Below are 27,543 nucleotides of genomic sequence, written 5' to 3'. Positions count from 1 at the left end.
TATAAAAACAATGTGAATAGTAAATAAGCAGGTAAAATTTAACAAGTCATATCTTAAAGTGGATGTAGATCATACTAGTATGTAGTAATTACCGCCACGACCAGGGACTAGGAAGTTGACAAACAAATGTCACATGTGCGCTTTCCTTTTCAACTGCAACTTTTCAAAACTAACACTTCCTCCAAGTCTCAACTTCGGATTTCACTTATTGTCGCAGTCTTCTTTTCGTTGCAAACTTTGCCCAATCATGTTGTCTGCACCTGAGTATATCATGGGAACCCAGGGCTTTGCTGGCGCCTGGACTGACAGCAATGTTTCCGAGCTCGTCGTACGTCTTGACGAAGCTGAAATCAAGCACTATGATACCGCTCAGCTTTATCCGATCACCAACCCGGGAGGCTCTGAACGACTTCTGAGGAGCATCAAGCGACCGGACTTTGTGATCGATACCAAGATTCTCTTTCGCCCCGAGGCGTTGTCGAAGCAAAAAATTGACGAATCAATTCGCAGCAGTCTTGAGAACCTCGGACTGACCAAGGTATCCAAGTTTAATACCTTCTCTGCTCTTCCCCTCCTATAGCCCATGGCCCTGACATTGTCTCCACTCTTTAGGTCAACACACTCTACGCGCATGCCCCCGACAAGCTTACTTCGATCGCCGATCAAGCTTTGAACTTTAACCAACTGCACAAAGCGGGGTACTTTGATAAGTTGGGACTCTGCAACTACTCCCCCGCCCAACTGACCGAGTGGATTGAGATCGCGACCGAGAAAAACTACATTCAACCTTCCGTCTACCAGGGCCAGTATAACATTTTCTGTCGCCAGTATGAGAAAGAGCTCTTTCCTTTGCTTCGGAAGCACGGAATTACATTCATCGCCAACTCCCCCTTGGCTGGTGGCTTCGCGACCGGTAAGCTCACCTTCGCCAAGGATGCTGAGCAGCTGAAGGGGACTCGATTTGAGCAATCCGATGGCAACATGATGGGATACCTATACCGAATGTGGTACGATAAGCCCGTATTCAACGATGCGGTGCAACAACTTGTAACTGCGGTGGATGGGGATCGTGATGGCTTGGCGCAGGTATCCATGCGGTGGCTTCTGTTCCACTCTGGTCTCAAGAGCTCGGATAAAGTGGCTATCGGTCCAACCAAAGTATCTCAGTTGGAGGATTATCTGACTGCCCGTCAAGTTGGTCCTTTGCCAAAGGATTTAGCAGCCACGATCGACCTTCTGTACGAGCCAATGCGTGAAGAGGCTGCACCACTGGTGGAAGTTGGCTGGTGGTCGATGTAGTCTAGTCTATGACCCGGTTCTCAAGCAGTTCAGTTCGATTAACATTCGTCGACTTTTTCAGAAACCAAATCCTAAATGGAATAATTGTGGCTCGCCAATTGCCCTAATTGTGTCCAGCGAGGATTTAGTGAAACAAACCAAGTGATCTTCCATCATCATCGTCGTTACATGTGCGAACCTGGAAATAGAATTACTCCAGTATCACAACCGAGGCCCATAATAAGGTATTTTAAGATCGTAAGCAGTGCAGTAAGCCTCATCCACCACCTGCCTGAATGGTAACAGGGGGGTTGCGTCAGATTAACACAATATTAATATAAAAAGGGGTATTCATACATTGATAAATTCAATTATTCTAAGGCAAAAGCATTCAATGTTCGAGATTCACAAATTCCAAAGCAGCTGACGATCGTGAGAAGGGTGTTTATGTAATCATGTTTTCGTCCGTTATACTTGCTCTATATTTCTTTTCCTTCTTTCCCATCCCGTCGCTTGCCTCTATCAGAAAACACTCCGAGTGTCACTGTTTTCCGGGTGACTCATGTTGGCCCAGCCCATCACAGTGGAGTGAGTTCAATCGCACAGTCGATTATCGACTCGTTGCAACCACCCCCATTGCAAGTCTTTGTCACACAAATGATCAATTTGCAACGTACAACGCATCGGAATGCGATACCCTCCGCGCAAAATGGGATTTCCCTCAAACTCACTACGAGAGTTCCTCGTCTATTATGTCCAGATTCTACACCAACCAAAGCTGTGACCCATTTCTAGCCCCTTCCGCGGCCTGTATCATTGGCACGTACGTCCAATACTCCGTCCGTGCGCAGTCTGCTGCTGATGTGCAAAAGACCATCAAATTCACCACGGCACATGACATCCGCTTGGTAATTCGAAACACGGGGCATGACTACTTGGGGAAGTCAACGGGAGCAGGCGCCGTCGCCATCTGGATGCACCACTTGAAAGATATTGAGTTTATCGACTACAAGTCCTCGTCCTACACCGGGAAGGCGATCAAAGTGGGCGCCGGCGTGCAAATCTTTGAGTCCAATGCGGCAGCCTCTAAACAAGGCCTGACGGTCGTGGGGGGAAACTGCAGGACCGTCGGATTGGCTGGTGGGTATAGTCAAGGCGGTGGACATGGTCAGCTTGTCTCACTCTACGGCCTGGCCGCTGACCAGGTCCTGGAGTGGGAAGTTGTTACTAGTACCGGGAAGCTGGTCACAGCTACACCGCACAATGACCACAAGGACTTGTGGTGGGCACTCTCAGGGGGTGGGGGTGGCACATATGGCGTGGTGGTTTCCATGACGAGCAAGGCACACAAGGAGATGCGGACTGCAACAGCGAACTTGACGTTCACATCGATTGGAGTGACTGAGACGACCTTTGATGACGCTGTCCACTTATTTCTGAATTCCACATTGGGACCTCTGTTGGATGCTCGAGGAGCTGCCGTTTGGTACATGTTAAGAGATGCGTTTGAGATAACACCAATCACACTTCCCAGTGGATCCAAGAAGGATTTACAGGCGATCATGGCTCCGCTTCTTACGGGTTTGGATCAGGCAAATATAAGCTACTGTAGGGTTCTCTTCTTCGTTTTCGCTTTTCCCCTGTCGACTACAGAGCTCCTACTAACAAGCAACAGCCTACTTCATTGAGGAGTTCCCTACGTGGTACTCGAGCTTCGAGACCATGAGCCCAGATGTTAACATAACTGCAGACGACCTGGGAGGCAGATTCATTCCACGATCCCTCGTCGATACTGATTCTAGTACCCTGGTTGAGCGATTCCGTAACATCGTGAACTACGGAGCAGTGGTCTCGGGTATTTCTGTCAACGCATCCATATCTTATGCTACCAAGTATTTTCCTACGAACTCGGTGAATCCAGCATGGCGCGATTTAGCAATTGGCATTGTCGTTGGAATGTACGCCGTTTACCTGTCAAGTCGCCGATACTCATTTAACTGACGGAGAACAGGACTCAGAGCGGCACCAACAAATCTCTTAATAGGGAGGGTCAAAGGCTCATCACTAATGTGTTACTCCCCGAATTGGAGGAACTCACTCCAAATGGGGCAGCCTATCTGAATGAGGCAGATCCCTATCAGCCTAATTGGAAGTATACATTTTACAACGACAAATATGATCGGCTGCTGAGAATAAAGAACAAGTACGACCCGAGGAACATCTTCTATGGGACCAAGGCCGTCGGGAGTGATTTCTGGGTGGAAAAAGCGGATGGGAGGCTATGTCGGGCTTAATCTTGAGCAGTTTCACACCCGAACCTCGAACCATCATGAACGAACAATTTCCATCGTCCCTTTTGCGATAAAGGATTCATGGCGCATGGATGAGTCCATGAAACGTCCAATATTTCCAAATCATGCACCACTGTCTACAACATTCATACACGTTAGAACACTGGTTTCCAAAAAAGTGACATTTTGATCGTCTTTTGATTTTTGAGAATCGACCAATTATCCCTAAAAAACGCCCGAGTGCTATTTCACATGCACTGGGATGAGCGTCCGGCAAATTTCTATAAAACAATATGGAGAAAAGAAAAGTGAATCCAAGAAATATTCATCAAACTCGCGATCAAATCATGACGCCAACTCCCAACCCCAACAATGCCAATAAACTGCCAGCAGATTTCATAGCTGCCGCTCCTTTTGATGGACTAGCATCCTCCAATGCAGTCAACTTTGTTGGGCCCGCAGTATTGGTGGTGGTGCTCACTTCGACATCCGTGGGAGTAGCCGTCACAGTGTTGGGGCCCGGCGTCGTCCAAGTCGTCGCAACCGATGATATACCCTTGTCGTATGCATTCGCCGTGGCGCAGTCTTGTTCGCTCATAAATATCGCCGAAAATCGCGCTGGGTCATCGGGACAATCCTCATAACAACTACGTTGGTCAGTCAGCGGGTCAATCTCACGGGTCCGAACGGGTTCCTCACTTGGCGATGTTGGCACTTCCAGAGCACTTGCAATCCCAATCGTTATCCGTGCATTTAGAGAGTGAACCTTGCATAACGGTGACACATGTATCAACGACCCTTGAAAGGTGGCTTTGTTAGAATTCGGTTCTCAAGTCTAGTGAGAGTGTAGATCAACATACTCTTGCGATGCGCATAGTCCGCCACTACTGGCACTGGGGGCTAGACTCTGGCTGGGTGTCGCATCTTGAGCGCTGACAAGCCCTACTGATACAACAAGTAGAAACGCGATGGGGCTTCTTATGCAGTGCATTGTTTCGGAGCCTGTGTGTTCTTATGTTATTATGTCTGGATTCGTTCCAACAATAGCAGGTACACTTCCACGTTTTGGAGATGATGATTATTTCCACGGAGACAAAGCAAGATTATTCATTCAATGTGGGAGGATATTGAGAATATAAAGTCTTCAACTCTTGAGAATCTGATTCTAACAGTTACATTGAGCTGGGTCTCTGGTTCTTTCCATCAAGTTGGCCCAATTCAGGTTGCCTTCCCACGGGTCGAGTGGACATCTCGGAAGGAATAGATAAGAAAGGGGAGTCAAGAGTCACCAAACCAGGTTACTCACGAACCTGAGTACCATGGATGATTAACAGGATATCCACATTGGACCTGTCAAGGGTTCTGAGCTGTATATGCTGCAGACCCGTTTTGGGTGGGGCGAACATAGGACGGGCAGTGAAAGAGAGAAAAAGACCATACGAACAACTAGGGAAAAAAGACCATTTGTCACTACGACCGGACTCTATGCATCTCAGATCAGATAATATGCACTTGATAGCCTGGAAATCGAAGTGACGATGTCCATTATACAAAAAGTGCGCTGATTCAAGGGAAAGTGGGTCAATGTCCACGGTCGCATTCCGGATTGAAGAGTTGCATTCCCGGGGGGCAAAGACACCGAAAACACCGCATGCGTCGAGAAATGAAGTTTGATTGGGGATATTAACGGGGCTGGGCCGCTTCAAGAATGTTGTATCGACTTCTTCCAAAGATAACACTGAATAGCTTCCTATCTCAAGTCTCCTGTGTCCCTGTTTCTACCACAACACCACGTCCAATTTACTTAACTAATGCGGCAGTTTTCCAGCCCATTGTCCCTGTTTTCATTTTCACAATCTCTTTCTCCATGGCGAATTTCTGGAATATCATCATATCCGCTTTATTGGCTGTTTTGGGACCGGGTACCTGGACGTGGCTGAACTGAAATCCCCAAGTTCAAGCCACGATCCGGGCCTTTTACCCGTCCACTGGCATGTTGGGACTAAAAATAATTGATTCTAGGCGCCTACTGTGATTCTTTGAACTCAGATTATTTCAATAAAAATTGAAATTTACCAGCCAGATAGACAATCAAAGCGAATTAAAGCAGACATAATCTCGAAAGCCCAGTATCCCGTAGACAATCCAAGAATAGCCTCAACAGAAGCAACTTGAGTAACCCCCAAAAACTATGACATTACCTGATGGCACAGATCTGCCAGTATCTGGTCATCGAGCACAATGTCGGTTTCCTTACCAGAAGGCCGCCGGCGCATCATCAAGTCAAAGCTCAACACCAAAGGTCCCCCATGAACCACCCCATTTTCAAAGCACACATGCTGAGTCCGCTCAAGGGTCCTGGTAGATCTACTCCGTGTGTTTCTCATGGGCTGGGTATCAGGTACCTCGGTCCAAACCTCAATATCAATGCGCCAAGCGGGCTCACCCGTGAGAGAAGCCAGAACAACCATCTTTGTCTGTCGATCCCCATTCGGACTTTGAATATCGGAGTTTCCATGCCACCAATAGGCATCATTCCGCAGTTGAGCGTAGGATTGTGAAAGACCGACCTCCAGAATCAGCGAGGGGTATCCGCCCCCACCGCTGCTGACCAAAACGTCGTTGGGCTCAAACCACCCATTGGGTTCCTTGCTACAAGTCCATCCATGTGCCCTCCCCAACCCTCGCCCCACCCAGTGGCCCAGATGGGGCTTCAAACCCATCCGACCCAATCGTTCCATCATGGTATTAGAAAATAATTGCGCAAATTTTGCATGCTGCGCACTGGGAATGACTTTGTACAGGATTTCATTCGTCTGGTTGCAGACCGTGGCCATGGCCAACGCGGATTGGAAGATCGTTTCGTCGTTTACAATCTTCTCAAAGACTGTTTGGTGTAGGCCTGAAACATGAAGGTATTGGGATTCCGGGGGGCTCTGAGTGCCAAACTGGGCCTGCAGCATCTTTAAAGTCGCCACGAGTTGGCTAAAGGAGGGTGCGATTATAGTTTTAGCATCCGCAGGTACAGTGAACCCAAGTGGATCGTAGGAGTTGGAGCTGCTGCTTGTCGATGTTATCGACTCTTCGCGTATTCCCACCATCTTGTCTTGATCTCTTGGCCGACGCGCCAATTTTGCAAAACGAATAAAGGTGAGTGAGTGATTCAGCTAGAAAGCGCTCCGAAAAGTAGAATATTAAAGGTTCGTGAGAGCAGTCAAGTACGAAACCTTTTTGAGAGCGGCATCCCTTCTGCCTAAACCTTTGTCGCTGCAAAGTTTGAGAAAGCACCTTTTCAACCAATAAATTCCCTAGGAAACTTGCTAGTATAGGCTTAGTTGAAAATTAGTTACGTCTATTCTACAGTGAATGATTGAGAAAGTTGAATTCATAAAATATTTGAAATTGAACTCCCTTAGATGCACATGATTAAGCTAATAAACGGACAATGTAAGACTCGGTGGGCTGAAAAAAAACATGAACAAAAGAAAAATAAGAATCACAAGTCTCATTCGTTCTCTTTTCGGTCAAGACTTTGTTTTGTTTGTTCTCCTGTGATCAAGATGTACAGGTTGTGGCATCCTTTGCGGTTGAAGTGACTGTACTAGTGGTGGTAGCCGTGGTCGTGACAGTCTTGGTCTTCGTAGATGTGGGGGTAGAGGTGACAGTCGCTGAAGGAGCGTTGGTGTCAGTAGTGGTCTCGGTCTTTGTCGAGGTAGCTGCCGGTAGAGAAACCGTGGCTGTAGCTACTTCCGTCTCGACTACAAGAATCACTGTTGAGGGAGCTGGTCCGACCATGGAGTCAACAGTGGTGGTTGTTATATCTGTGGTTGTTTGTACAGAGGTCGTCACAGTCGTGGTGGATGTCGTTGGCGACAGCGAGTTGACAGTTGTTGTCGAAGTTTCTGGGTCTAAAGTTACTGGATCACCAGCTATCTTGGTGACTGTAACAGTGGCAGTATCTGCAGTCACGGTGGCAGTGTTTGTCTTCGTAGCAGTTGATGTCACAAATGAGATGGTCACCTTGTCATGGCGTATGCTCGTCGTTGTGATGCTACGACCCCGTTCAAGAGGATGAGAGAATGCCATCACTGTTATAACAGCTTCTGTAGTGTTCTGAGTAGGATGAGCGAGCTTGGTAGCAGGATTGGACCGAGGCGGGAGGAGACTTCTTTTCATCTTTCTGGCCGGGATACAAGTGACTGTTGTTGTTGTGCTCTCCGTCTTCGTCGTGCCTGAAGTCACGGTCGTCGTTGAAGTTGTGGCTTTCCCAGTCTTTGTGACTGTATCCCCGGCACCAGAGGTAATCGTTGTAGTTGTTTTCGAAGGCTGTGGAGTTGATGTTATAGTCGTTGTTATTGTGACAATTCGAGTGTATGTTGCCTTTTGTGATGCTTCATTGACAGTATTTGTGACGGTCATGGTACTTTGCACAGTCTTGGTAGAGTCTGCACTAGTCTCTGTTTCGGTAACAGTGCTTTGTCCATCTTGTGTACTGATTTCAATGACAGGAGGGGGGGTGATAGTAGAATCTGGGCCAAGGGTGTTCGTTTCGGTCTTTGTTGAGGTCGCTTTTGCATCTGTGACGGTCGTTGATGTAGTCGTTGTGACGACAATTGTACTGGTGGTAATGGAATTTGTCGCTGATGAGGCTGCAGGAGAGGCATCTGGTTCATCGGGGTCTGCTGAGTCTGTTGTTGAAGACCCTCCTGAGCCCGCAGGATCTGTTGAGCTCGGAGAAGAGCCCGATCCATCTGTGGGCGTTGTTGAAGCAGGCCCCCCGTTACCGGATGCATCTGTCGACGAGGACCCTGAACCAGACGAACTTGAAGAAGAGCCTGCACCATCTGGGGGTGCTGTCGATGCAGAGCCGCCAGTACCAGACGGATCCGCTGCCGAGGATGCTGAATCTGGGGAGCTTGTGGAAGAGCCCGATCCATCTGCCGGTGCTGTCGATGCAGAGCCCCCAGTACCAGACGGATCCGCTGCCGAGGATGCTGAATCTGGTGAGCTTGTGGAAGACCCCGATCCATCTGCCGGTGCTGTCGATGCAGAGCCCCCAGTACCAGACGGATCCGCTGCCGAGGATGCTGAATCTGGTGAGCTTGTGGAAGACCCCGATCCATCTGCCGGTGCTGTCGATGCAGAGCCCCCAGTACCAGATGGATCCGCTGCCGAGGATGCTGAATCTGGTGAGCTTGTGGAAGACCCCGATCCATCTGGGGGTGCTGTCGATGCAGAGCCCCCAGTACCAGATGGATCCGCTGCCGAGGATGCTGAATCTGGTGAGCTTGTGGAAGACCCCGACCCATCTGCGGGTGCTGTCGATGTAGACCCTCCGGTACCAGATGGATCCGCCGAGGAAGAGGCCGAATCCGGGTCAGCACTAAATGGCTTTCCGACAACATGTGTAAAATCAATCCACGATAGGCTGTCGAAGAAATTCGCAATCTCAAATTGCACAACGGATGTCTTGTCCAGCTTGGTAGCGAAGGATACTCGCCGGGAGGTATCAGAGCCTGGACCGTCATTTCCAAATTCACCAAATAGAACACCATCCGTCCTCGGGCTAGCATCTGACCATTTCTCCCATCCTTTGGGCTCTATGCAGGACCCTAGATGCGTATCAATATAGGCAACTCGTGCATTGGAGTTTTGCGGTCTGCCAAGTGATATCTCCACCATTGCCCCAGCGCCACCAACAGGAGTTACTTTGGACTGATCAAAGACAAGCCCGCCTGGTGTAGAGCTAGATGCACGCTTATCTGCTGTGATGCTGATGTCATCGTCACTGGGAGATATGGTGGAATTGAGGAAGTAGCCTGCGCCACCTCCAGAGATCATATCCATACTGCCCTCAATGTAACTGTTCGCAGCAAAGAAGAACCCATTGACCACCAAAGCATTCCGACTGCCAATGACTCTGCACGCGTAAATGCTTGCATATTTGGCTGATGCAACAGCAAGTGCTACTGATGCATCATTCTCGCCACCGTTGGTGTTCGCGACATTGATGTTCAGCACTTGCAAGTTGCCTCCCGCTGAAAGCAAAGTGGCACTGTCAATTAGTGAGCTGTCCGAGGTGGGATCGCCCGCTTTATTGTTTTCTATTGTGACTTGATTCTTCTCATTGTCTGTCGGGGACTCTGAATAACCAACAAGAATCACAGTACCTGGGTTTGTGACCTTGATCTGCTCATCATATGTGCCAGGATAAATAAAAATGGTTGATGAAGACGTTTGTGAAGTCGGCAAAGCATCAAGAGCGCTTCCGATCATATCGTATGTTGTCTTTCCAGCAATGCTTGTTTTGGAAACAATGAATGCACCATCCGGGGGTGTTGTGCTATCTGTGGTAGCACTCGGACTCCCCGGAGATGGGGTATCATCGCCTCCTTTGGGGGTCGGCGTGGTTATCGAATCGAAATAGGTCATGTCAATCCAGTCCGTTGAATCCATGACGTCGCCTAGGGTGTAGGTATCCGAAGTAAGGAGGGTAGCATATCCCAGGGCCTTCCTGGCCGCCGCATTGTTCTCCCAATTTCCAGGTCCAGTATTTTTAAACTCGGCAAAGGTGACGTGATCAGTTCGAGGGTCAGTAGACGACCATTCTGTCCACCCTGATGGGTTTATAACATCAGTCAAATAAGACATCTTGACCACAACAAGGGCGTACTCCGATCCTGGGCGTCCCAAAAATACAGAGCCAGTGAGATCAGCTGTAGAAGACGGAGCTTTTTCGAAAAGGCATTGGTCGAAAACATAACCTCCGGCATCTTTGGATGGTCGGTTCTGTGCTGTGAAAGCTCCACCCTTCATCTTAGCGCCGAGTGTACATCCCTTAAAGTATGCGGTTGCAGGTCCCGAGATTGAATCCACAGCACCTTCAATGTAGGATGATTCGTAGTATTGCAAGGTAGTCGCACCATTGGTGAGTAGCGTTTCTTCCCAACCCATAAAGCTGCAGGCGTAGAATGCGTTCTTTGAGCCCGAGATGGACGCAGCAACATCGGCATATGATGCTTTTGAACCGTCGGAGTTGTCACTATTGACGATGTCAATGTTGTAGAAAGCGATCTTAATCGAAATTGTTGAAATAGTCGCCGTATCAGAATCGCTTGTATTCGATGGATCCCCTGCGCTGGATGAGTCCGAGGGTGAAGAAACTCCGCTAGAGAAGGTAATTGTGACGGTATTGTCCGAGTAGGATTGACCTGGATTTCCTTTTGTGTACCCAATAATCTTTGTCGGGCCTGGTCTATCGATCGATGGTACTTTTTCATTGTAGGTTCCTGAATAGATGAAGATGATCTGAACAGAGTCATCAGATGGCAACGACTTGAGCGCAGCAGTCAGAGAAGAAAATGAGTTGTCGACAGTTCCCGACACGGATACCAGAACTGCTCCAGTCGGAGGCTTCGTCCCACTTGCTGGGTGTCCTGCTGTGCCTGTTCCACTCGGACTAGACGCTGAAGTTCCACTTGGAGTAGTTGTTGATGTTCCTGTTGCGGGATCATCATCATCTGTGGGAGACGCACCATCAGTTCCGCTGGGATTCGCAGCAGAGCCTGGGGCTGCGGGAGATGCACCGTCAGTCCCGGAAGATAGATCATAAGACGGAACGTAATTGTATGCAGTCATATCAATCCAAGAGGTATCGCCAACAAAATTTGTCAACGAGTAAGCCTTAGCGGCTCCTTCAGTCAATTTGCTGGCAAATTCCGCGCGCTCATCGCCCCATTTGCCCGGTCCAGAATTGTTGTACTCGGCAAATGTTACATCATCGGTACTCTCGCCCTCCGAACTCCAGCCAACGGGGCTGATCAGCTTATCCAAGAAGGAGTTCATATAGACAACAGTGCTATACTTCCCGGCAGGTCTGCCAAGGAAGGTCTTTCCAAAAGTGGTGCCGTAAGAGGTAGTGTATGTGATGACACTGGCGTCAAACACAAATCCTCCAGTTCCTTTTGCTGACGAACGATCCTGTGCGGCGATAGAGTTGCCGGGAGTGTTTGTGGCAATGAACGACTGATGCAGGTATGCGATAGAGGAACCCCAGATATAATCAATTGAGCCTTCGATGTAGCTGTTGGAAAGTACTTGTGTGCCTTTGTTGGCAAAGAGAGTCTGCTCGTAACCGATGAATGAACAGCCATATGCGGCTACCAGACCCGTGAAGCCTGCAGCAAGTCCCGATGTGCCATCTTTCTGGGGAGAGGTATTCTTGAAGTCGATATTGTATAATGCAACCACGGTCTTGCCATTCGAGTCCTTTACATCGATGACAGGTGTTTTGTCATCATTGTTGGATGTCGTGGGGACACCATCGTTGTACTCAATTGTGACGGTGTTTTTGCTGAAGTCGTTCTTGAATGACGTTTCACCAATAAGCGTCACTTTTCCGTCCCTTGTAATGGTGACTTGCTCTTTGTATACTCCACTCTTGATTTCAATCGTGTATGGTTTGCCATCATCGGGGAGTGCAGCGATAGCTGTTTGCACACTGGTATATTGACCTTTTGCTGGGTCGCTGGGAACCACGACAAAAGACGGTGACGATGAATCGGGTGCAGTTGAGCTTGTTGAAGACGGTGATGAAGATCCCGAACCATCTGAACCATCCGATCCATCATCGGTTGTTGTGGGGCTGGTCCCATCCGCCTTTTCGATCTCAGATAGAACGGTTGGATCAATCCAGCTTGTATCCGACGTGGCGAAATCCGGGTATGCTCCTGCGAACACTGCTCCAAGGGCGAATTGGGAGATTGTTGCGTCGTCCAGCAGTTTCACATATTTGGATCTCGTATCTTTGTTGCTGGCGTACGCTCCCGCTCCTTTATCTCCATATTCGCCGTAGAAGTTACTTCCATCCTGGGTAATATCATCGACAAAGACTCCGCTCTCGGCTATGAATCCGTCAAGAGTAGAGCCTCGATAGACTGCCACGGACCCCAGCCCCTTTGCCTTCGCTAAGTATGCTCGATCGCTCTTGTCGTCGGGTTTGGGAGATACTGTGCTTTGATCGAAAACAATGGTTGAGTTGTATAGTGTACCGCCGGAGTCCGTCCCTGTTGTGTACGCCACAACCGCCGAGTCTGCTACCACCACAATGCCCGTGCTGAAGATGTACAGTGTTGCTTGGCCGTCGATAGCCGTTTCCTGGGCTTCGATATAACTGTTCGCGATGATACCGACTCCAAGACCCGTTTCGATTCCCACGCTTCCAGCTGAAATAAATTGACAGGCGTAAAATGCAAGTTTGCTGCCCATGATATTCACCGCCGGGTCATCGGACCCTGTGTTGACAAAGTTGAGATTTTCAAAGGTAATGCCATCCACATTCACCGTGATATCAAGGGTAGTACTGTCTTGCGAAACCACCACCTTGTTCTTTGAGTAATCATCGACGTCTTTCCCTTGACCGATCACTGCGACAGACGGCGTAGCGGAGACGGTCACGGCTGGGTATGTTCCCGCCAGGACAGTGACAGTGGGTATATCATTGTGTTGGGCATATGAAATAGCATCACCAATAGCCGTAAACTGCCCGGACTTATCAGTCGCAACGGTGACTGCAGCGCCAGCTCCTGAGACACATTAGCCAAATTTATCACATTTTAAGTTAGTACTAAGCCAACTCAAATACCCACCTGTAGTTGATGGCGAAGTTGCAGATGATGGATCCACGGTCTGTGTGACTGTAGTTGTGTATGAGCAAGTGCAGTCCGATAATTGTGCGCTTGCCGCCTGAACTAGCACGCCTAACATCAACAGCGCACGCATCATGGCTCATCTTGTGCACAGATAGAGATGGAAAATCGGAAAATTTGGAGCCAGGTGTGTATAATAAGAGGATTAAATTTCCGCGATTTCTCTAGCAATGGTATGTAGATCAACGGGCACTCCCGGTTGCCATGCATGCACATTCCACTTCTTCATCCATTCACACAGCTATTTCGCCCTGGAAAAGAGACCCGCACGCTTTTCTTAGGGAAAAAAAAAGAAGAAAGAAAAAGAAAGCGAAATCGAGACCACATGATTCAGGCGTTTTTCTAACGATACGTCATAGGTTCTCTACTAGTCCTGGATCACTACGAAAAGAAGGAGATCGTATCTGTACCTGATGTCAGCGACACTACCCACCATTCTCAGCCCTAAAATGAGAGCTACACATAATGAAAACCACCACAATGTGATTTCATGAAACAAAGTAGCATTGGAAATCCAATGTGTCCAATCCCAACCCTCCATCACCCTCCATGGGTGGTTTTCCATTTCAACTAGGGAAACTGAAAAGGGTAAGTCTTTCGTCAAGGGGAGGAAACAATGTACTCTATCCCTTGATCCAGACCCACCTTCGATCTTACGATGATCTCACATTCCATCGACTTTTTAGGGACACTTTATCTCGATATCACAGGCTACTGGTAGCATCGGATTCTTGGCCGTCGATCATAGTCTCCGCTTTCCAAACTACCGGGACTGAAGGCCCATTCTAAAGCCACCTTCGGCATTTGGGGGGTTCAATACCTTTTAAGCTGCAAATGGCTGCAGCCATAGCCGAGGGCTTGATCCACAATATCTCACTAGACAATTTCGTGTGATTTACTTGAAATCTTCCCTCTCATGTATTTATTTCAATTTTATGCTGTGACTTAGACTGCAACGAGTTTCAGAAGTTTTGGTGTAATTTTCATGATTATTCTTATCAAAGTTCAAGATGTATGTGAATATTTGCAGAACTCAGTCCAAGAAGAGCAGAAAGTCAATTCCATGTTTACACACACGGAATGTTCTGAGAGATTATGATTCAGTGCGCTCCACTCACACTCGACTCGCAATTTCACGAGGCAATCTGATCTCCCTTCTCAATCTGATATCCATTTTCAGCCAGATACTCCTCCAACAATCTGTCCTCTTTTGCCAAATCCAGCTTACTGCTCTCGGGCAAAAGACAATAAACCAAGATACCGACAACGGCGACTCCACCAGCAAGGTAGAACGTCGAGCTAATTCCAGCCGCATCCTCTAGTGGAGTGAAACACTGTGTTCCCACAGCTGCCCCTGTTCTCCCAAAGGCTGTAGCGATTCCGTATCCCATTCCTCGGACCGCGGTGGGGAAACACTCGGAGGAAATCAAACCTATAGTGGCCCCTGGGCCCATATGGCCAAAGGCCTGTAGCAGCCCGTATAACACGACAAATGCGGCAATGTTTTTGGACAGTTTAGAGTATGTACCTCCGATGATAAATCCGAGAATCATGTAGCCTGCAAAGCCTAGAATACCCGTATTCCGTCGTCCGATGACATTGGTCAGCCACGCTCCGATCAAAACTCCAGGCACCGGTAGCACGGCGAGAATGACCTGCCAAATAGCCGTCTGTCGGATATCATTGTCCTTGACCAGGGACGACAGGATGCTGCTTGACATGATACTATTAGGGAAATTGATAAAGTCGTATAGAAAATACGCGCATGAAGTCGTAAAGATCCTCCACCAATAACGCCGAGCCAGCAGCAGATAAATGCGGGGGGAACGACGGAGGCTCGTCAGGTTGGAATGGCGAAATAGCGTTGAATCCACCATAAACAGTCGCAGAATAATAATGGCCACTGGAATTATGGTCGCAATCGAGTATATGGCATGGAATGTGATCTTGAGATTATTGTCGCTGGCAATGAGACAGACCAGGTAAATGATCTGCAAGATTGGGCCCGCCAGCGTAGCCATGAGGGTCGTGAAAGAGACAAACATTGGCCCGCGATATTTCCTCATTAACTAGATCTGGTTAGCAATTGCCCAAATCCAAAAATAACTCTTGTCGAGTTCTTTTCTTGTGAATGTTCAATGTCACTCACCTCATCAGATTCCTCAATGCCAGCTGCTGCACTGGGAGGGTATTCACCTCCGACTCCGAAGCCTGCAATTCCACGTGCGACAACAAAATACCAGAGCATATTTTGTGATGGGCTCACATGCAACGCAACTGTCGACATCAAAGTACCAATCGCCACGAGTGACGAGGTGACTAAGAGTCCACCTTTTCGAGAATACATGTCCGAGGTGTATCCCAACACCACAACTCCCAAAATGGCACCGACAATGAGCGAGTTGCTGATGCGCGTTTTCATCGCAGAAGAGAAGGCACTTGCCCCCAGCAGATCTTTGAAAATCACATTGGTTGGATTTGCCAATGTGTTTTGGAATCCATCACTGAAGTTCGCGATATACTAGAACCTCGCCTGTTAATGTTTGAGGAGCAATCGTCAATTGAGATCGTGAACTTACGCAGCTAACAATGGTGATATTGCTTTGGGCTTTGGTCGGATGATATTTATCAAGTCCATCCTCTGCAGCTGTGCTGCTCACCACAGTATCTTTCTCATGGTCATCGTGAGACTGATAGGGCAAACCTCTATTTGGTTCGTTGTGGCTCATCGTGAGAGCGGACAGAATTTCTCCGATTCAATGTTGACGGGTTGTTCCTTCAAAGGAGGAGGCACCACGTTCAATTATGTACTGCTGATTTCCATTTCAATCCTCCTCACTTCGTCGAGTCATCCGGTTGTTACTCGGTGAAAATTTTCATATCACCTCCGACTTGCCCCACCGTCGATCTCCTGGAGTGTCCACTTGAACAATTCCGCGGAGATAAGAATAAACATCTCAATGATTCTAGTTTTGAAAATTAGTTTTGAATGTTGGGCTTAGGATCAAAGCTCATACCTGGGCAATCCCGATATTTGAATTCATTTATTCAATCAATTTGCAATCACCGCGGTATGTTCTTCCTGCAAATGTTCAATTGTCTGAAACTACCGTGCGGCCGAGCTCGGAGCATCCCGCAGCCCCTGTTATCTAAGTGGGTCAATCTACCATCTAGACCCGAATGGACGACATCCATGGTCCAGTCAACATTGCATCTAGTGCATGTCGTGACTAAAAAAACTCGCCGAGAGTAAAAAGCTCAGTAGCTGGGGCTTTACACGTGCACGAGCCTTCCATGGAGGTTGTCCCTTGGAAGTTAGCGAAAAGACCACATGTGCACGGACCAGACGTCGGGAATTCCCGTATTGATGTCGGGATTGGGAATATACAACCCAGGCGTGGACTTCAACAATCAATGATGCCCGGTTTCAACTTTGTTCATTCGCGATTCTCGAATCTGTGTGCAAGAATAAACTTGACCAAAGCCTCCCTGCCATCACTCCTGATCGGACATTCTGTGTGCATTGCGCCCATGACGACCTTTTGTGAAATGTCCAATTCGAGCTCTTGACCCTTGCGCTCAAGTTGTCCAGCAACGTGAGGTGGTATCACTTCATCCTTTTCGGCAGCCAAAATAAGTATCGGAGGGACCGATCGAGTGTCTTGGTCGCATAGAGGGTGTGGCAACTGCTTCGGTTGGATTTTCCCTCGGTCGCGCCATTCTGCCAACTTCTCCAATGATTTGGAGCTACACCAAGTATTCCAGGAGAAGGGTCCAAGATATCGGTAAGGAAGCCATTTCTGTGGATACATGGCAATCAGCATATCCTTGATGTTGGAGATAGGTGCCTCCATGATCAGCCCGGATATGGGTAGGAGGGGGGTATCATGTTGAGCTTGTTCAGCATCCAGGCGGGCAAGATATTTGGACATGGTGGACGATGCAACAGCTGCACCAAGGCTATGGCCCCACAGAAACATCTGACAATCTGTATCTGGCGAGGAATAGGTGGCTGATACCCAGTTCAAAAATGCCAAGCCATCTCGTTCAATACCCGATTGTGTGGCAGTCCCCGATGATGTCCAGTAACCACGATATGACAAGGCGACCATGACATAGCGTGTTTCATCGGCGCACTCTGGTTGGCTAGTTTTGGACTTCGCCGAGAGGGATGCTAGAAACTGGGACAATAATGGCAGCCTGAGTGGCATTGATCCACCATTTCCCTGAAAGTAACAAATGACCACGAGCTTTTCTCGCTTCTTTATCTCGATTTGTTGTCGTTGCTCGTTGACTGGGATATGTCCCTCACATATGGCTAGTTTGGTTCCATCGAGACTCCGAAGTCTCTTTTCTTGCCACTGCACGGGTTTGCAATCCCGCTCGTATTCTGATATCTTCTCAGATCTAGAGAACGGGGGCAGCCATGACAGGTATAATAATTTGTTTTGCATAACAATGATCCAGAAACATTTCCATGTCCAGAGAGTGACAAGCAGCCCAACAAATATGACGGGTGGAATGAGAACAGGCGGAATCGAATCGGTAAATAATGTCCGTGGCGAATTTGGTGTTTTCGATTTTCCCCATATGATATTTTGGTTGCGATTGGGCGATATTGGTCGCCTCACAAGAGTGTGAATATGTTGACAGGGACGTTCGAATGACCTTGATTGGACATATTGATGGAGGGGCTTGCTTATTCTGAATGAAGTGCTCTTTGTGCCCCGAGGCGCCAATTTCCCCAACATTGGAAATCCATTAACTTCCTGCTATCCTTTGACCATTGACGAACGAAGTAAATTCAAAGGATTTGGGATGTCGCATTTCTTGGCGCGACTCCAACCAAGATCCTGACTAAGCAGTCACATGATTCAACACGATCGGGAGTGTTCCAAAACGCGAGCCAACGAGGATTGATTCAATGGTTCAATTATACATGGGAGTAATTGACAGTGAAAAAAAAATGGAATAGCATGACACCAAGTGCTGAGTAATTGCTCGAAGTTGTAATAGTAGTTGTACGGAGTACACGATGCAATAAAGTCCGGAACCATAGATAACATATGTGATAAGATAAGACACCCAGGAGTCGGGGACTCACAAATAAGTGAACATCTGTCTCCCAACGCGACTCACCCGTCCAACTCCCAGCATGATTAATCCCAATACAATCATGTCTATAAACTCTCCAAATGGTCCACCGAACCCTTCTGATCTAGGGCATTAACAACCAACTCTCGACCACCTTCACCAGCCACCTCAGCCTCCAAGAACACCTGCCTTCGTGCTGCCTTGAATGTCATCCGAGGAGCTCCTTCAAACTGAATTTCAAAGACCCGATCGATTTGTTCGAGAGATAATCGCGCCGTCTCGACATAGAAAATCCAAATGAATGGCAAAAAGACAAAGTTGAAGATGCCAAACATGAGATAGAACGCCCACCCCAAGTTATCGATGCCAGTGGGTGTCACCAAAACGATGACATAGACAAAGATCCAATTTGTGGCGGTCGAAACGGACGTTCCAACGTTGCGCATGGCCTGTGAATTGATCTCCGCAGGGTAGAGCCAAGGGATGGACAGAAACGAGATCCCGAAAAAGAAGTTATAAACAAATATGAAGACCACGCTGAAAATGGACATGGGGTACGTATCGATATATATTCCCACGGCGATGAGAATAAAGGCTACTCCTTGGCCCACGGCACCTAGGAGAAGCAGGTTCTTTCTGCCCAGGGAGTCAATTGCGAGCATCGAGGTCATGGCCCATATTGTCAAAAGGTGCGAGTAGACTGCCGATAAAATCAGAGCTAGTCGGTCGCTGAGGCCAATGGACCGGGTCAACACCACGGGTAAATAATTAGCAATGATGTTTACACCACAGGCCTGTTGCATCAATGCAATACCAGCACCCAGCAAGATTCGCCGGAGGGTTTGCGTGCGGTCATTTTTGAGAAGATCAGTGAAGGCAGCTGTTTCGGCCTCTGTCTCATGATCCACGGTATTCCCAAGAATCCGCAGGGCATCTTCAACGTTTGGATCATCGGAGTCTTTGTCCATCAAGCGTGCCAGGATATGCTGGGCTTCCTCTCGACGGCCTCGGAGCACCAACCAGCGGGGTGACTCGGGCATGATTGTCGTCAAAACCAAGGTCACGATGGACCAGAATGATTGGAATGCCAGTGGGAAACGCCATGAAACCGAATTGTTCGGGAGGTAGGTGAAGCCGTAGTTCATCCAACTCGTGATTGCAATACCGAAAATATTCAACACCAGCTCCATGATTACGAGTCTTCCGCGATGATGCTGCTTGCACGTTTCCACCTGCCACATGGGAATGGCGGTCGTGTTCAGTCCTGTACCGATACCTCCAATAATGCGACCAACTAGCATGTGAGGGAGAACACTAGCCGAAGCCTGCAGTGCGCCGCCGATGGTGAGGAAAATACATCCCAGAATAATTGCTCGTCGTCGTCCAATGCGATCGCCGATAAATCTCGAGAAGATGGCTCCAAATATGGCGCCAAGGTAGTATGTTGAAGTAATTTGAGCTTGTATTGTTGCATCCGGGTTGTTGAATGTGTCCAAAAAGTTCTGGTTTGTGAGAATGCCTCCAAATACTCCTTGATCATAACCGAAAAGAAAGAAACCTGCACCACAGGAAATTGTGATTCCCCACGTCAGGCTCTTACCCTGGAGTGGCATGGTGGCTTGGATTGTCAAAGGTATGACCCAGAGGTAAGAGGATTCTTAGAGATGAATTGTCAATGGAGAAAAGTGGACATGGTAGGGAATCCTGGGGTAAACATGGGGAACCCCCAGTGGACACTGAATAAAACGGCCATTCCATTGCGGGGGATTATGAGTTCTTGGAGAAGCCGGACAAGCGATTATCCTCTTATAGATTCAAGTTAGTATAGGTGCATGTGGTATTCTCCCCCTTTATCTCCCCCTTTACTACTTGGGTGCCTGCGATTTTTCCCCCGTCGCATGATTTCCCTCTGAGTACGATACCTATCTCAAGTACTGAGTACTAAGTATCTTGAGTACTGACTACTAGATATTCATCTCGAGTACTTAGTATGTACCTATGCCTCGGCTTTCTCTCCGAAAACTTGAAAGTTGGAAGTTGGAAGTCGATCTTGCGGGGTCAGAGGGTAAACAGATCTGGGGTTATTCTCTCTGCCGTGGACCCTGGTTCCATGACTAGCCTAATTCAATGCTGATCATCGTTTATAACCTCCCATTGGTCTATCTCTTGCCAAGGTTTCTAGTGGAGAATATTCAAGCCGAAAAAAAAGTTCACCGTTGTATCATGAGGTATTTACAAAATGCAGAGAGGTTATTTCTTGTTTCTTCCCCTAGAGATGGTATTGGCGCGGGTTGTCCACTGAAATGCCCATCCTTTGCCACATCCCTTCGACATTCATATCTTCTCGTCCACTGAGTTTGATCGTTAGTTACGCTTTTGATGACTCGATGAAGGGTTGAATGTATCTTACTCTTGCTTCGGGTTGGTCCACGGCTCGGTCTGTCCTTCTGCCACATTGGGGTTGCGGAATACCACGTTGTATTTCTATTTCCCGTTAGTACGGAATTTGAACCAATAAGACGAACGTTGTCACTTACCATTCCAAGGGTGATGTGGATTGCGCCGGGACCCTTGACATATGTATCTTCTGGTTCACGACCCTCGATCATCGCCAAAATGTTCTTTGCGACCACAGCAGCCTGAGCAGATCCAGGTCGCGCAGCTTTCTGTGCTCCGGTATCTGCAATGTCTCCAACGGCAAAGAGATTGGAATACTTCTCATCCAGGAACTGCATGGTGGGTCGGATGCGAATGTAGCCATTGTCGGGGTTCAGCACGGATGGGCTATCGGAAGTAGAGGGCTCTAGGTTCTTAACGAGTTGGTTGTTGGGTGTTTGGCCGGTGGCCAGAATCACGAATTGGGTGGATACGGTATTTCCGTTGGTCAATTGCACCTCAAAGGGCTTTCCGTCGGTGGGAAATCCACCTTCTGGAACAGTCACTCGGGCTCCGGTGATGAGATTAATTCCCAGCTCATCAAAACGAGTCTTGATAAGTTCGTGCAGCCCAACGTGGAAACTAGGCATAAGCTGAGGTCGTGACTGAACCACTGTGATGTCCTTCTCCGGGTAGAACTCTTTCAGGTCGGTTGCCATTTGCACTCCCACGGCACCACCACCAACGATCAGAATTGACTGCGACCGCTTGACATCCGCCTGGTGCTTTTGTAGGTATTCAACTGAGGGCAATTTGTCGTCGGAGTCCATTGCGGCGGGCTTTGACAGGCGGGTTCCTGTCGCGACGACAATGTAATCGAATGGAATCTTGGTGGATCCCTGCCATTCGCGATCCAGCTCTACATGCTGGGATTGAACCGATGTCACGCGCGCCTGAACCACATCGTGTAATTTGGAGTCGGTGACGACCGAGAAAAGACCGCTGTATGGAATGAAAGCCTTGTGTTCTTGTCCGGGGACGATGGCGAAACGAGGCTATCAACATGTTAATCTCCGATCCTGTTGAAATGTTCGCCTTGTGCGGGGGAATTGAGTGTCACTTACGAAAGTGAACAAGTGGTGGAAATGACTGTGGGATTCGGTCAAGAGCACCTTGAAAGATGTTAATGCTTGTCGCAGGTGAAACCAGAATCGTTGAGTCCACTTACTCTGTGTGTGGGAGGAACCACTTTTGCGAGCTCCTGAGCAGTAGTCTGCGGGGAAAGTCAGTTCCTGTATTCAACTTGCAAGTCGCGTCAATCGCGTGTGTAAAATGCACTCACCCGGCCGACAAATGAGCCACCAACAACGATAATATTGCGAAGAGTGCTAGCCATTTTGAACGTGCAAGGAATATGTGAAAAGGGAAAGTTTTGAGGCAGAAGCAACTTTATAAATACCGAAGCTCGGCAGAGACAGGTGACTGAAGGGTTTATCAGATCCCTTATCTGATTAAATCCGAGATGAACTGCCTAATTAAGAGCAACTCCGAGCCTCCGGACAATGTTATATCCGCGTCAAAGCGGACATGAGCCGATGGCGCCACCTAAAATACCCCAAATAACTCCCTGAGTATCTACCGGTGGCGTTTCCTCCCCAGATTCCCTTGTCACCTTTTTTCCCCTGCAAAGGATCTCATCATAGCAATTAGCTTATGTCATGAGGTTTTCGCATATACTATACGCCAGGTATCACCTCTGAGAATCGCTATTGATCTCGGTTCGGTTCGGTCGGCTCCCGGTTCAGTATTCGGGAACATGTGGGGGAACGTACCTTCGGACTTGCAGTTCACTATTCCGTAAATCCGACGGCTCACGGACTTAGATGGAAGGGTGGATATCCGGTCTGCAAAGCAACAAAATTGAGCTATAAGGCTGGCACACCCTAGACTACTAGTAGTATGTTATGTGGCTTATTGACAGGTCATGCATTATTTCTTTACAATCTCTGGCCGTTTAGGAAGCGCCCTGATCATCATGTTATCTGCTGTCAGCCTGGATCCAAATTCTAGGGATCTACGCCGTAAAAGCAAACTGCTACGGTCATTCGATCAGCATCAGCCTCATATGACAACGATTGCTGATTTGGCGATGTTTTCTTTCTTGATATTGTTTGCACAGGAGATTCCATTGGTTGAAACTTGGTGGCAATGCCCACTTTTCCGAGTTTTCGAGAAATCATCCAAGATAGAAATGCTGATGATCCCGGCAGCTTCTATGATTAAGCGCAAGGTACTTCAGCTGGGACATACAGCGTTCAAGTATGATATTCTTGCCTTTCTAATTTTCTCCGATTTCTATGAATGTGAGACTTTGGAGTTCTCGGCGACCAAAAAATTAAATTTTTGGAGAATGCAACCCATTTTTAGAACATGGAATGTTTTGATGATTCAACTCCGTGCTTTTTGCCCTGCATTCCCAACCAGTTGACCCCTACACTTGCCATATTTTAGCAATCATTAGCCCAAATCATCAACATTTGAATCATTCAAACGATGTTCCAACACCCAAATCGCAGTCTGTAAATATCCAAAAATCGATCACTGCAAAATTTATAATAGACGCTCAAGTTGAAAACATACATGTACATCAATTGACATCTGCACATGTGGATGCTACGAACATATATATTCATACAGTATAGATACATCAATCAAATACGGCAGACCTGTACTGAACCTTAAGGTTGCATGTATGTGCATGGGAAGTTCATTCAAAATGTGTTTACATACCCTTTGAAGACCAGTTTTGATGGGAGATATTGGAACATTCAAATGTTGAATCCAAAAAGTTGGCTTACCAGTCTTGACTCTAACATTGAGCTTCAAACCATTCAAATGTTGTTCCCCGCCTTCAATGTTGGAGACAAGCATATAACCGAAGAAGCCGAGAGACCCACCCGTATAACCGAGAACACCGAGCAACTCAAGTTTTCTACATGACTTAACAAACCTACCAAAATTAATTCAAACAGCCTATTTCAAAATCCATGGCGACTCCAAACCCAGACCGACCGCGCACACGCGCTAAGAAAGCCTGCATGGCGTGCAACTCGCGTCGCGTGCGATGTAATGTACTTGAAATGCAGCCGTGTCAGAACTGTGTGGCGTGGAATCTAGCATGTGACGTAGGGATATCAAGACGGGGAAAGTAAGCATGTCCTCCAATATTTGAAACATTTGAACTGAACATGAATCTCCCAAAAAATGCCTCCAACTTTGCTTTGCAAACAAAATGCCAACCTTGATATAGGTATCCTCGGCGCAAGAAAAAAGGCTCCATAGACACCAAAGTATCCCCGTTAGCGGGCAATAATATACCGGAACCTCTCAGCGCGTCTGGGCAAGATGCATCAGCCGATAATAGCTTACGCTATATATCGTCGGCTCGACCCGGCATCCCGGACGATGCGGTGCACGAGACGGTGTTTTTGGGCGAATCCAGTCCACTAACATGCGTCGTAGATGAGGGGCGACGATCGCCCGAAAAAGGGCACGCGCGCAGTATTCAGAAAGGTCGTTTGCATTATGCTCTTCCCGAGGTTCGGGGCAGCGAGCTTAGCGATGATCAGCATAGAAAGATTCTTCAGGATCGTCTCATCCGTGAAAGCGCATTGGTTTTCCCGTCGCCTGCCATCTGCGACACGCTTCTTCAGGCGTACTTTGAATGGTTTCATCCCTGCTTCCCGATCCTTGATAGACAGACTGTGTATCATGCATACAACGAGCACACCATCTCACCGTTCTTGCTTCAAGCGATGCTGTTTATTGGAGTGAGTTTGTGCTCGGATCCAGCTTTGTCAAGTACTGGTTTCACAAATCGGTATCAGGCCAAGGGCCTTTTTTATCAACGGGCGAAAGAAATATATGATGTGGGATGGGAAACAGATATGGTAATAAAGCTTCAATCGTTATTTCTGTTGAGCTTTTGGCGAGGAGGACCGACCGAAGAGCGAGATGTTCGTTTTTGGTTGGGCGCGGCGACCAATATCGCTCAGAAAAAGGGCATGCATGTGATGTTCGTGATATTTTCTCCTAAATTGTTGGTTGACTTGGAAGTGTTTCAAAGCTTACTGATGATCACAATATAGGTCAAAATTACCCTTTCTCGGCGCGAGGGATCAGAAAGTCTGGAAACGAATTTGGTGGGCCTTATATGTAAGTCGTTTTTGTTACTCACATGCAACGAGCGAGCGTCAGGCTCACCAGTTTATAGGTTCGAGACCAGCAAACATCTGCTGCACTTGGCCTCCCATCTCGAATTCGCGACGAGGACTGTGAAGTCGCCGAGCTTGAAGAAGCAGACTTTGTCGAACACGAGGATGTTCCTTCAGAGATTTTCCGAAAGCCACCTGCAGCCCATATACCCTATGTGATTGGAATGGCCCAACTGGCCAAGCTACGTAGGTTTATCGTGAGCAGTTTGGACTCATGTGATGTATCTAACGATCTGTCTAGTGCGGGAGGTGGTCTCCAGCCAGTATTCTCCTGGTCGAGCAAAGCTGGATAATTTATCGCGGCCCATGCTCCATCAGCGTCTTTTAGACTGGGAGTCCAACCTGCCGACGGATATGCATTTCCAAACTTCCTCCAGTCGAGATGTGATCTTTCTGGTTGGTATGCTTCATATGGCTTACAAGTATGCCCCTCTTCAAGCACCTGATACTGCCAAAAAAAAAAAAAAAAACACGCGCTAATATCTTTTACAGTAATCTCTACGTTCTACTATACCGACCCATTTTCCTACAGCCACCAAGTGAATCAACCAACATGGAAGGAAACATGGCTTTGGAAGCCGCGACGCGAAGTACGCGTATCCTCGAAGACATGTTGTCAGAAAACTTAGTCCAGCATGGATCAGTTCACCTGTAAGGCTTTTTTTTTTCCAGACCGCGTATGACTCCATTCTAACCCCGTCCTAAATCAGTATCACACACACCTTCTCGGCGTTATGTATCCACACCATTCACTTCGGGCGCGGAACGGGTACAGCACGGAAACTGGCCGAACATCGAGCTAAGCTCTGTCTGCTCGGGTTGAAGGAACTGCAGAAGTCGTGGGATCTGGAGAACTGGGTACTGGATTTATTCTTCCGCTGTTTGGACGATCGGACCGCCCGAGATCTCCGCCTCGGTGACAGCGGCGGTGGATCGGCATCGTCCCAGTTGATCAAGGGGTTAGCTGCCAGATCCCCGACCGATATTGACCAGGTCACGAGCCAACCGATATCCCCAAATGCGCAAGCAATTTTCCCTCCCAGTATACGAAATGATCCTTCATTGCCTCTGGAGGAACCTTCGGTGAATATGGACTGGTATGAATTGTTCAACGTGGAGGGCGATGATGTATTGGGCTTGGCGGGCTCGTTGACGAATCCGGACTATCTGAACCCGCAGAACCTCGAACATCTGTATCGATTTCTGTAGGTGAAATGAAGACAGAGCACCCTTGACGCCTTGTGTGAAGACTGGTGGTCCGGATTTGGCTTGGCCTGACCCGTTTAATGATTCGTGTTTGCCAAGAGGCTAAGGCGATGACGAACGAACGGGACAAGTGACAGTGGATGTTCCGCGTGTTCGATTTCTTGGTTCACTATGAATGGACTTGTTCAAGATCAAGTCACCAAGGCAATGTTCACGGGGAATGTGGCGGGTTTGGACGTGGCGCAAGTGAATACCACCACGACCGTTTGCAGGCAATCGCGTGGGATTTTCTTCAACATGATGCGTTATGACAACAAACTGAAGTCATTTTCTGATGTATCAAATGATATCTCTGTTCTCTATGTACCCATTGATGAATGGAGGATGTATGGAGTAGCACTTCGTGGGTAATGGAGTTGCCTAAGAATTGCAGCCTCGAGCCTCGCGTCGGACCCACTTGACCATCTGTGCGCAAACCCGGCTATGCGGGAGTGAAAATGGGGGGGATTTATGAATAAAACATGAGAGAAAACTTTGGAAAAAAAAACCCCAGCATTCTCAATCCATGACAAAATGAAAAAATCATCAACACATGGATTTTTTTTTTACCCCACGGATTGGTTGTTGGAACATTGGGGAAAGAATGTTCGATTCTGCCACTTTTGACGTCAGGGGAAGATCCCGCTCTGTGAAGATCATAGCAATAGAACAGAACGGAACAGAATAAAAAATAAAAAACAAAACATGATAAGGCTTGGACTTTTCAGCTACACATACATACAGTAGTGCACATGCGCAATCCATGTTCAGTTGTTTCAGATTTCCAAAAATCCCTTGACATCTCCACTTGGCACACGGGTACCTGAATCACTTTTGTGCCGTCCCTGGCAGACATCAGCATCAGCCACGGAGGGATTGCGTGTTCCAGAAGCAGCTCATTGGCAATAACGATGTTAAGCATTCGACTACGGAGTTTAGCAGAAGCTTGGCCAGCCACTGGGAAGGCCCAGCTGAGGGAGAGAGGGGGTGTAACGTCATACGGAATTGGATGTTGCGAGAGCGAAGATCATCGGTCCAATCAAGCTCGATCAATGCCGTCAAATGTTGCCACTTGCGTGATCTGCCAGCTATTCTGAGCCATGATTCTCTCGACGGAAAGGTTATCCCACGGAAGTAGGCTTTTGGAGATGAGAGCTCACATGTTTGGTGTTTAAAAAGGCTGGTTGGACCATGGATTCAGCCTTCAATAATTCACTGCTGTTTCTACTGATCTACCTTCAGTACAAATATATACTTATTTTCTCATCAATTCTCCAA

The 27,543-nt window shown here is 47.9% G+C and overlaps 10 protein-coding genes across 10 annotated transcripts; 3 read left to right on the top strand and 7 right to left on the bottom strand.

Moving 5' to 3' along the window:
- Positions 1-247: 247 nt before the first annotated feature.
- Positions 248-1,299, top strand: N7466_003538 (Aldo/keto reductase; the record flags this gene model as incomplete). The annotated part of the gene is made up of 2 exons (XM_057162935.1): positions 248-538; positions 613-1,299. 2 exons carry the CDS (start codon positions 248-250, stop codon positions 1,297-1,299), a joined length of 978 nt encoding a protein of 325 aa, XP_057024050.1.
- A 434-nt stretch (positions 1,300-1,733) lies between these two features.
- N7466_003537 (FAD-dependent oxidoreductase) lies at positions 1,734-3,572 on the top strand (the record flags this gene model as incomplete). Its single annotated transcript, XM_057162934.1, has 3 exons — positions 1,734-2,886; positions 2,954-3,236; positions 3,290-3,572. 3 exons carry the CDS (start codon positions 1,734-1,736, stop codon positions 3,570-3,572), a joined length of 1,719 nt encoding a protein of 572 aa, XP_057024049.1.
- A 337-nt stretch (positions 3,573-3,909) lies between these two features.
- Positions 3,910-4,560, bottom strand: N7466_003536 (GPI anchored serine-threonine rich protein; the record flags this gene model as incomplete). Its single annotated transcript, XM_057162933.1, has 3 exons — positions 3,910-4,216; positions 4,269-4,367; positions 4,430-4,560. 3 exons carry the CDS (start codon positions 4,558-4,560, stop codon positions 3,910-3,912), a joined length of 537 nt encoding a protein of 178 aa, XP_057024048.1.
- Positions 4,561-5,758: 1,198 nt separating this feature from the next.
- N7466_003535 (uncharacterized protein) lies at positions 5,759-6,670 on the bottom strand (the record flags this gene model as incomplete). Its single annotated transcript, XM_057162932.1, has 1 exon — positions 5,759-6,670. The coding sequence occupies one exon, from the start codon at positions 6,668-6,670 to the stop codon at positions 5,759-5,761; it is 912 nt and encodes a 303-aa protein (XP_057024047.1).
- Positions 6,671-7,124: 454 nt separating this feature from the next.
- On the bottom strand, positions 7,125-13,262 carry N7466_003534 (Pectinesterase catalytic; the record flags this gene model as incomplete). The annotated part of the gene is made up of 2 exons (XM_057162931.1): positions 7,125-13,153; positions 13,217-13,262. Coding segments are annotated over 2 exons (6,075 nt in total), but the record flags the coding sequence as incomplete, so codon positions are not given.
- A 1,147-nt stretch (positions 13,263-14,409) lies between these two features.
- N7466_003533 (uncharacterized protein) lies at positions 14,410-16,005 on the bottom strand (the record flags this gene model as incomplete). The annotated part of the gene is made up of 3 exons (XM_057162930.1): positions 14,410-15,345; positions 15,426-15,797; positions 15,856-16,005. 3 exons carry the CDS (start codon positions 16,003-16,005, stop codon positions 14,410-14,412), a joined length of 1,458 nt encoding a protein of 485 aa, XP_057024045.1.
- A 708-nt stretch (positions 16,006-16,713) lies between these two features.
- On the bottom strand, positions 16,714-17,730 carry N7466_003532 (alpha/beta hydrolase family protein; the record flags this gene model as incomplete). Its single annotated transcript, XM_057162929.1, has 1 exon — positions 16,714-17,730. One exon carries the CDS (start codon positions 17,728-17,730, stop codon positions 16,714-16,716), a length of 1,017 nt encoding a protein of 338 aa, XP_057024044.1.
- Positions 17,731-18,456: 726 nt separating this feature from the next.
- On the bottom strand, positions 18,457-19,983 carry N7466_003531 (uncharacterized protein; the record flags this gene model as incomplete). The annotated part of the gene is made up of 1 exon (XM_057162928.1): positions 18,457-19,983. One exon carries the CDS (start codon positions 19,981-19,983, stop codon positions 18,457-18,459), a length of 1,527 nt encoding a protein of 508 aa, XP_057024043.1.
- Positions 19,984-20,639: 656 nt separating this feature from the next.
- Positions 20,640-22,142, bottom strand: N7466_003530 (NAD(P)/FAD-dependent oxidoreductase; the record flags this gene model as incomplete). The annotated part of the gene is made up of 6 exons (XM_057162927.1): positions 20,640-20,721; positions 20,781-20,854; positions 20,908-21,801; positions 21,871-21,918; positions 21,975-22,019; positions 22,089-22,142. 6 exons carry the CDS (start codon positions 22,140-22,142, stop codon positions 20,640-20,642), a joined length of 1,197 nt encoding a protein of 398 aa, XP_057024042.1.
- A 1,651-nt stretch (positions 22,143-23,793) lies between these two features.
- Positions 23,794-26,229, top strand: N7466_003529 (Zn(II)2Cys6 transcription factor; the record flags this gene model as incomplete). Its single annotated transcript, XM_057162926.1, has 7 exons — positions 23,794-23,954; positions 24,057-24,821; positions 24,895-24,961; positions 25,020-25,206; positions 25,262-25,442; positions 25,513-25,671; positions 25,731-26,229. The coding sequence occupies 7 exons, from the start codon at positions 23,794-23,796 to the stop codon at positions 26,227-26,229; spliced, it is 2,019 nt and encodes a 672-aa protein (XP_057024041.1).
- Between the last annotated feature and the right edge of the window lie 1,314 nt (positions 26,230-27,543).

This window comes from Penicillium verhagenii (assembly GCF_028828195.1).
Source record: "Penicillium verhagenii strain IBT 33310 chromosome Unknown utg000004l_segment0_segment0, whole genome shotgun sequence".
NCBI classification, from domain to species: Eukaryota; Fungi; Ascomycota; class Eurotiomycetes; order Eurotiales; family Aspergillaceae; genus Penicillium; species Penicillium verhagenii.
This window is presented reverse-complemented; position numbering and strand designations above follow the sequence as displayed.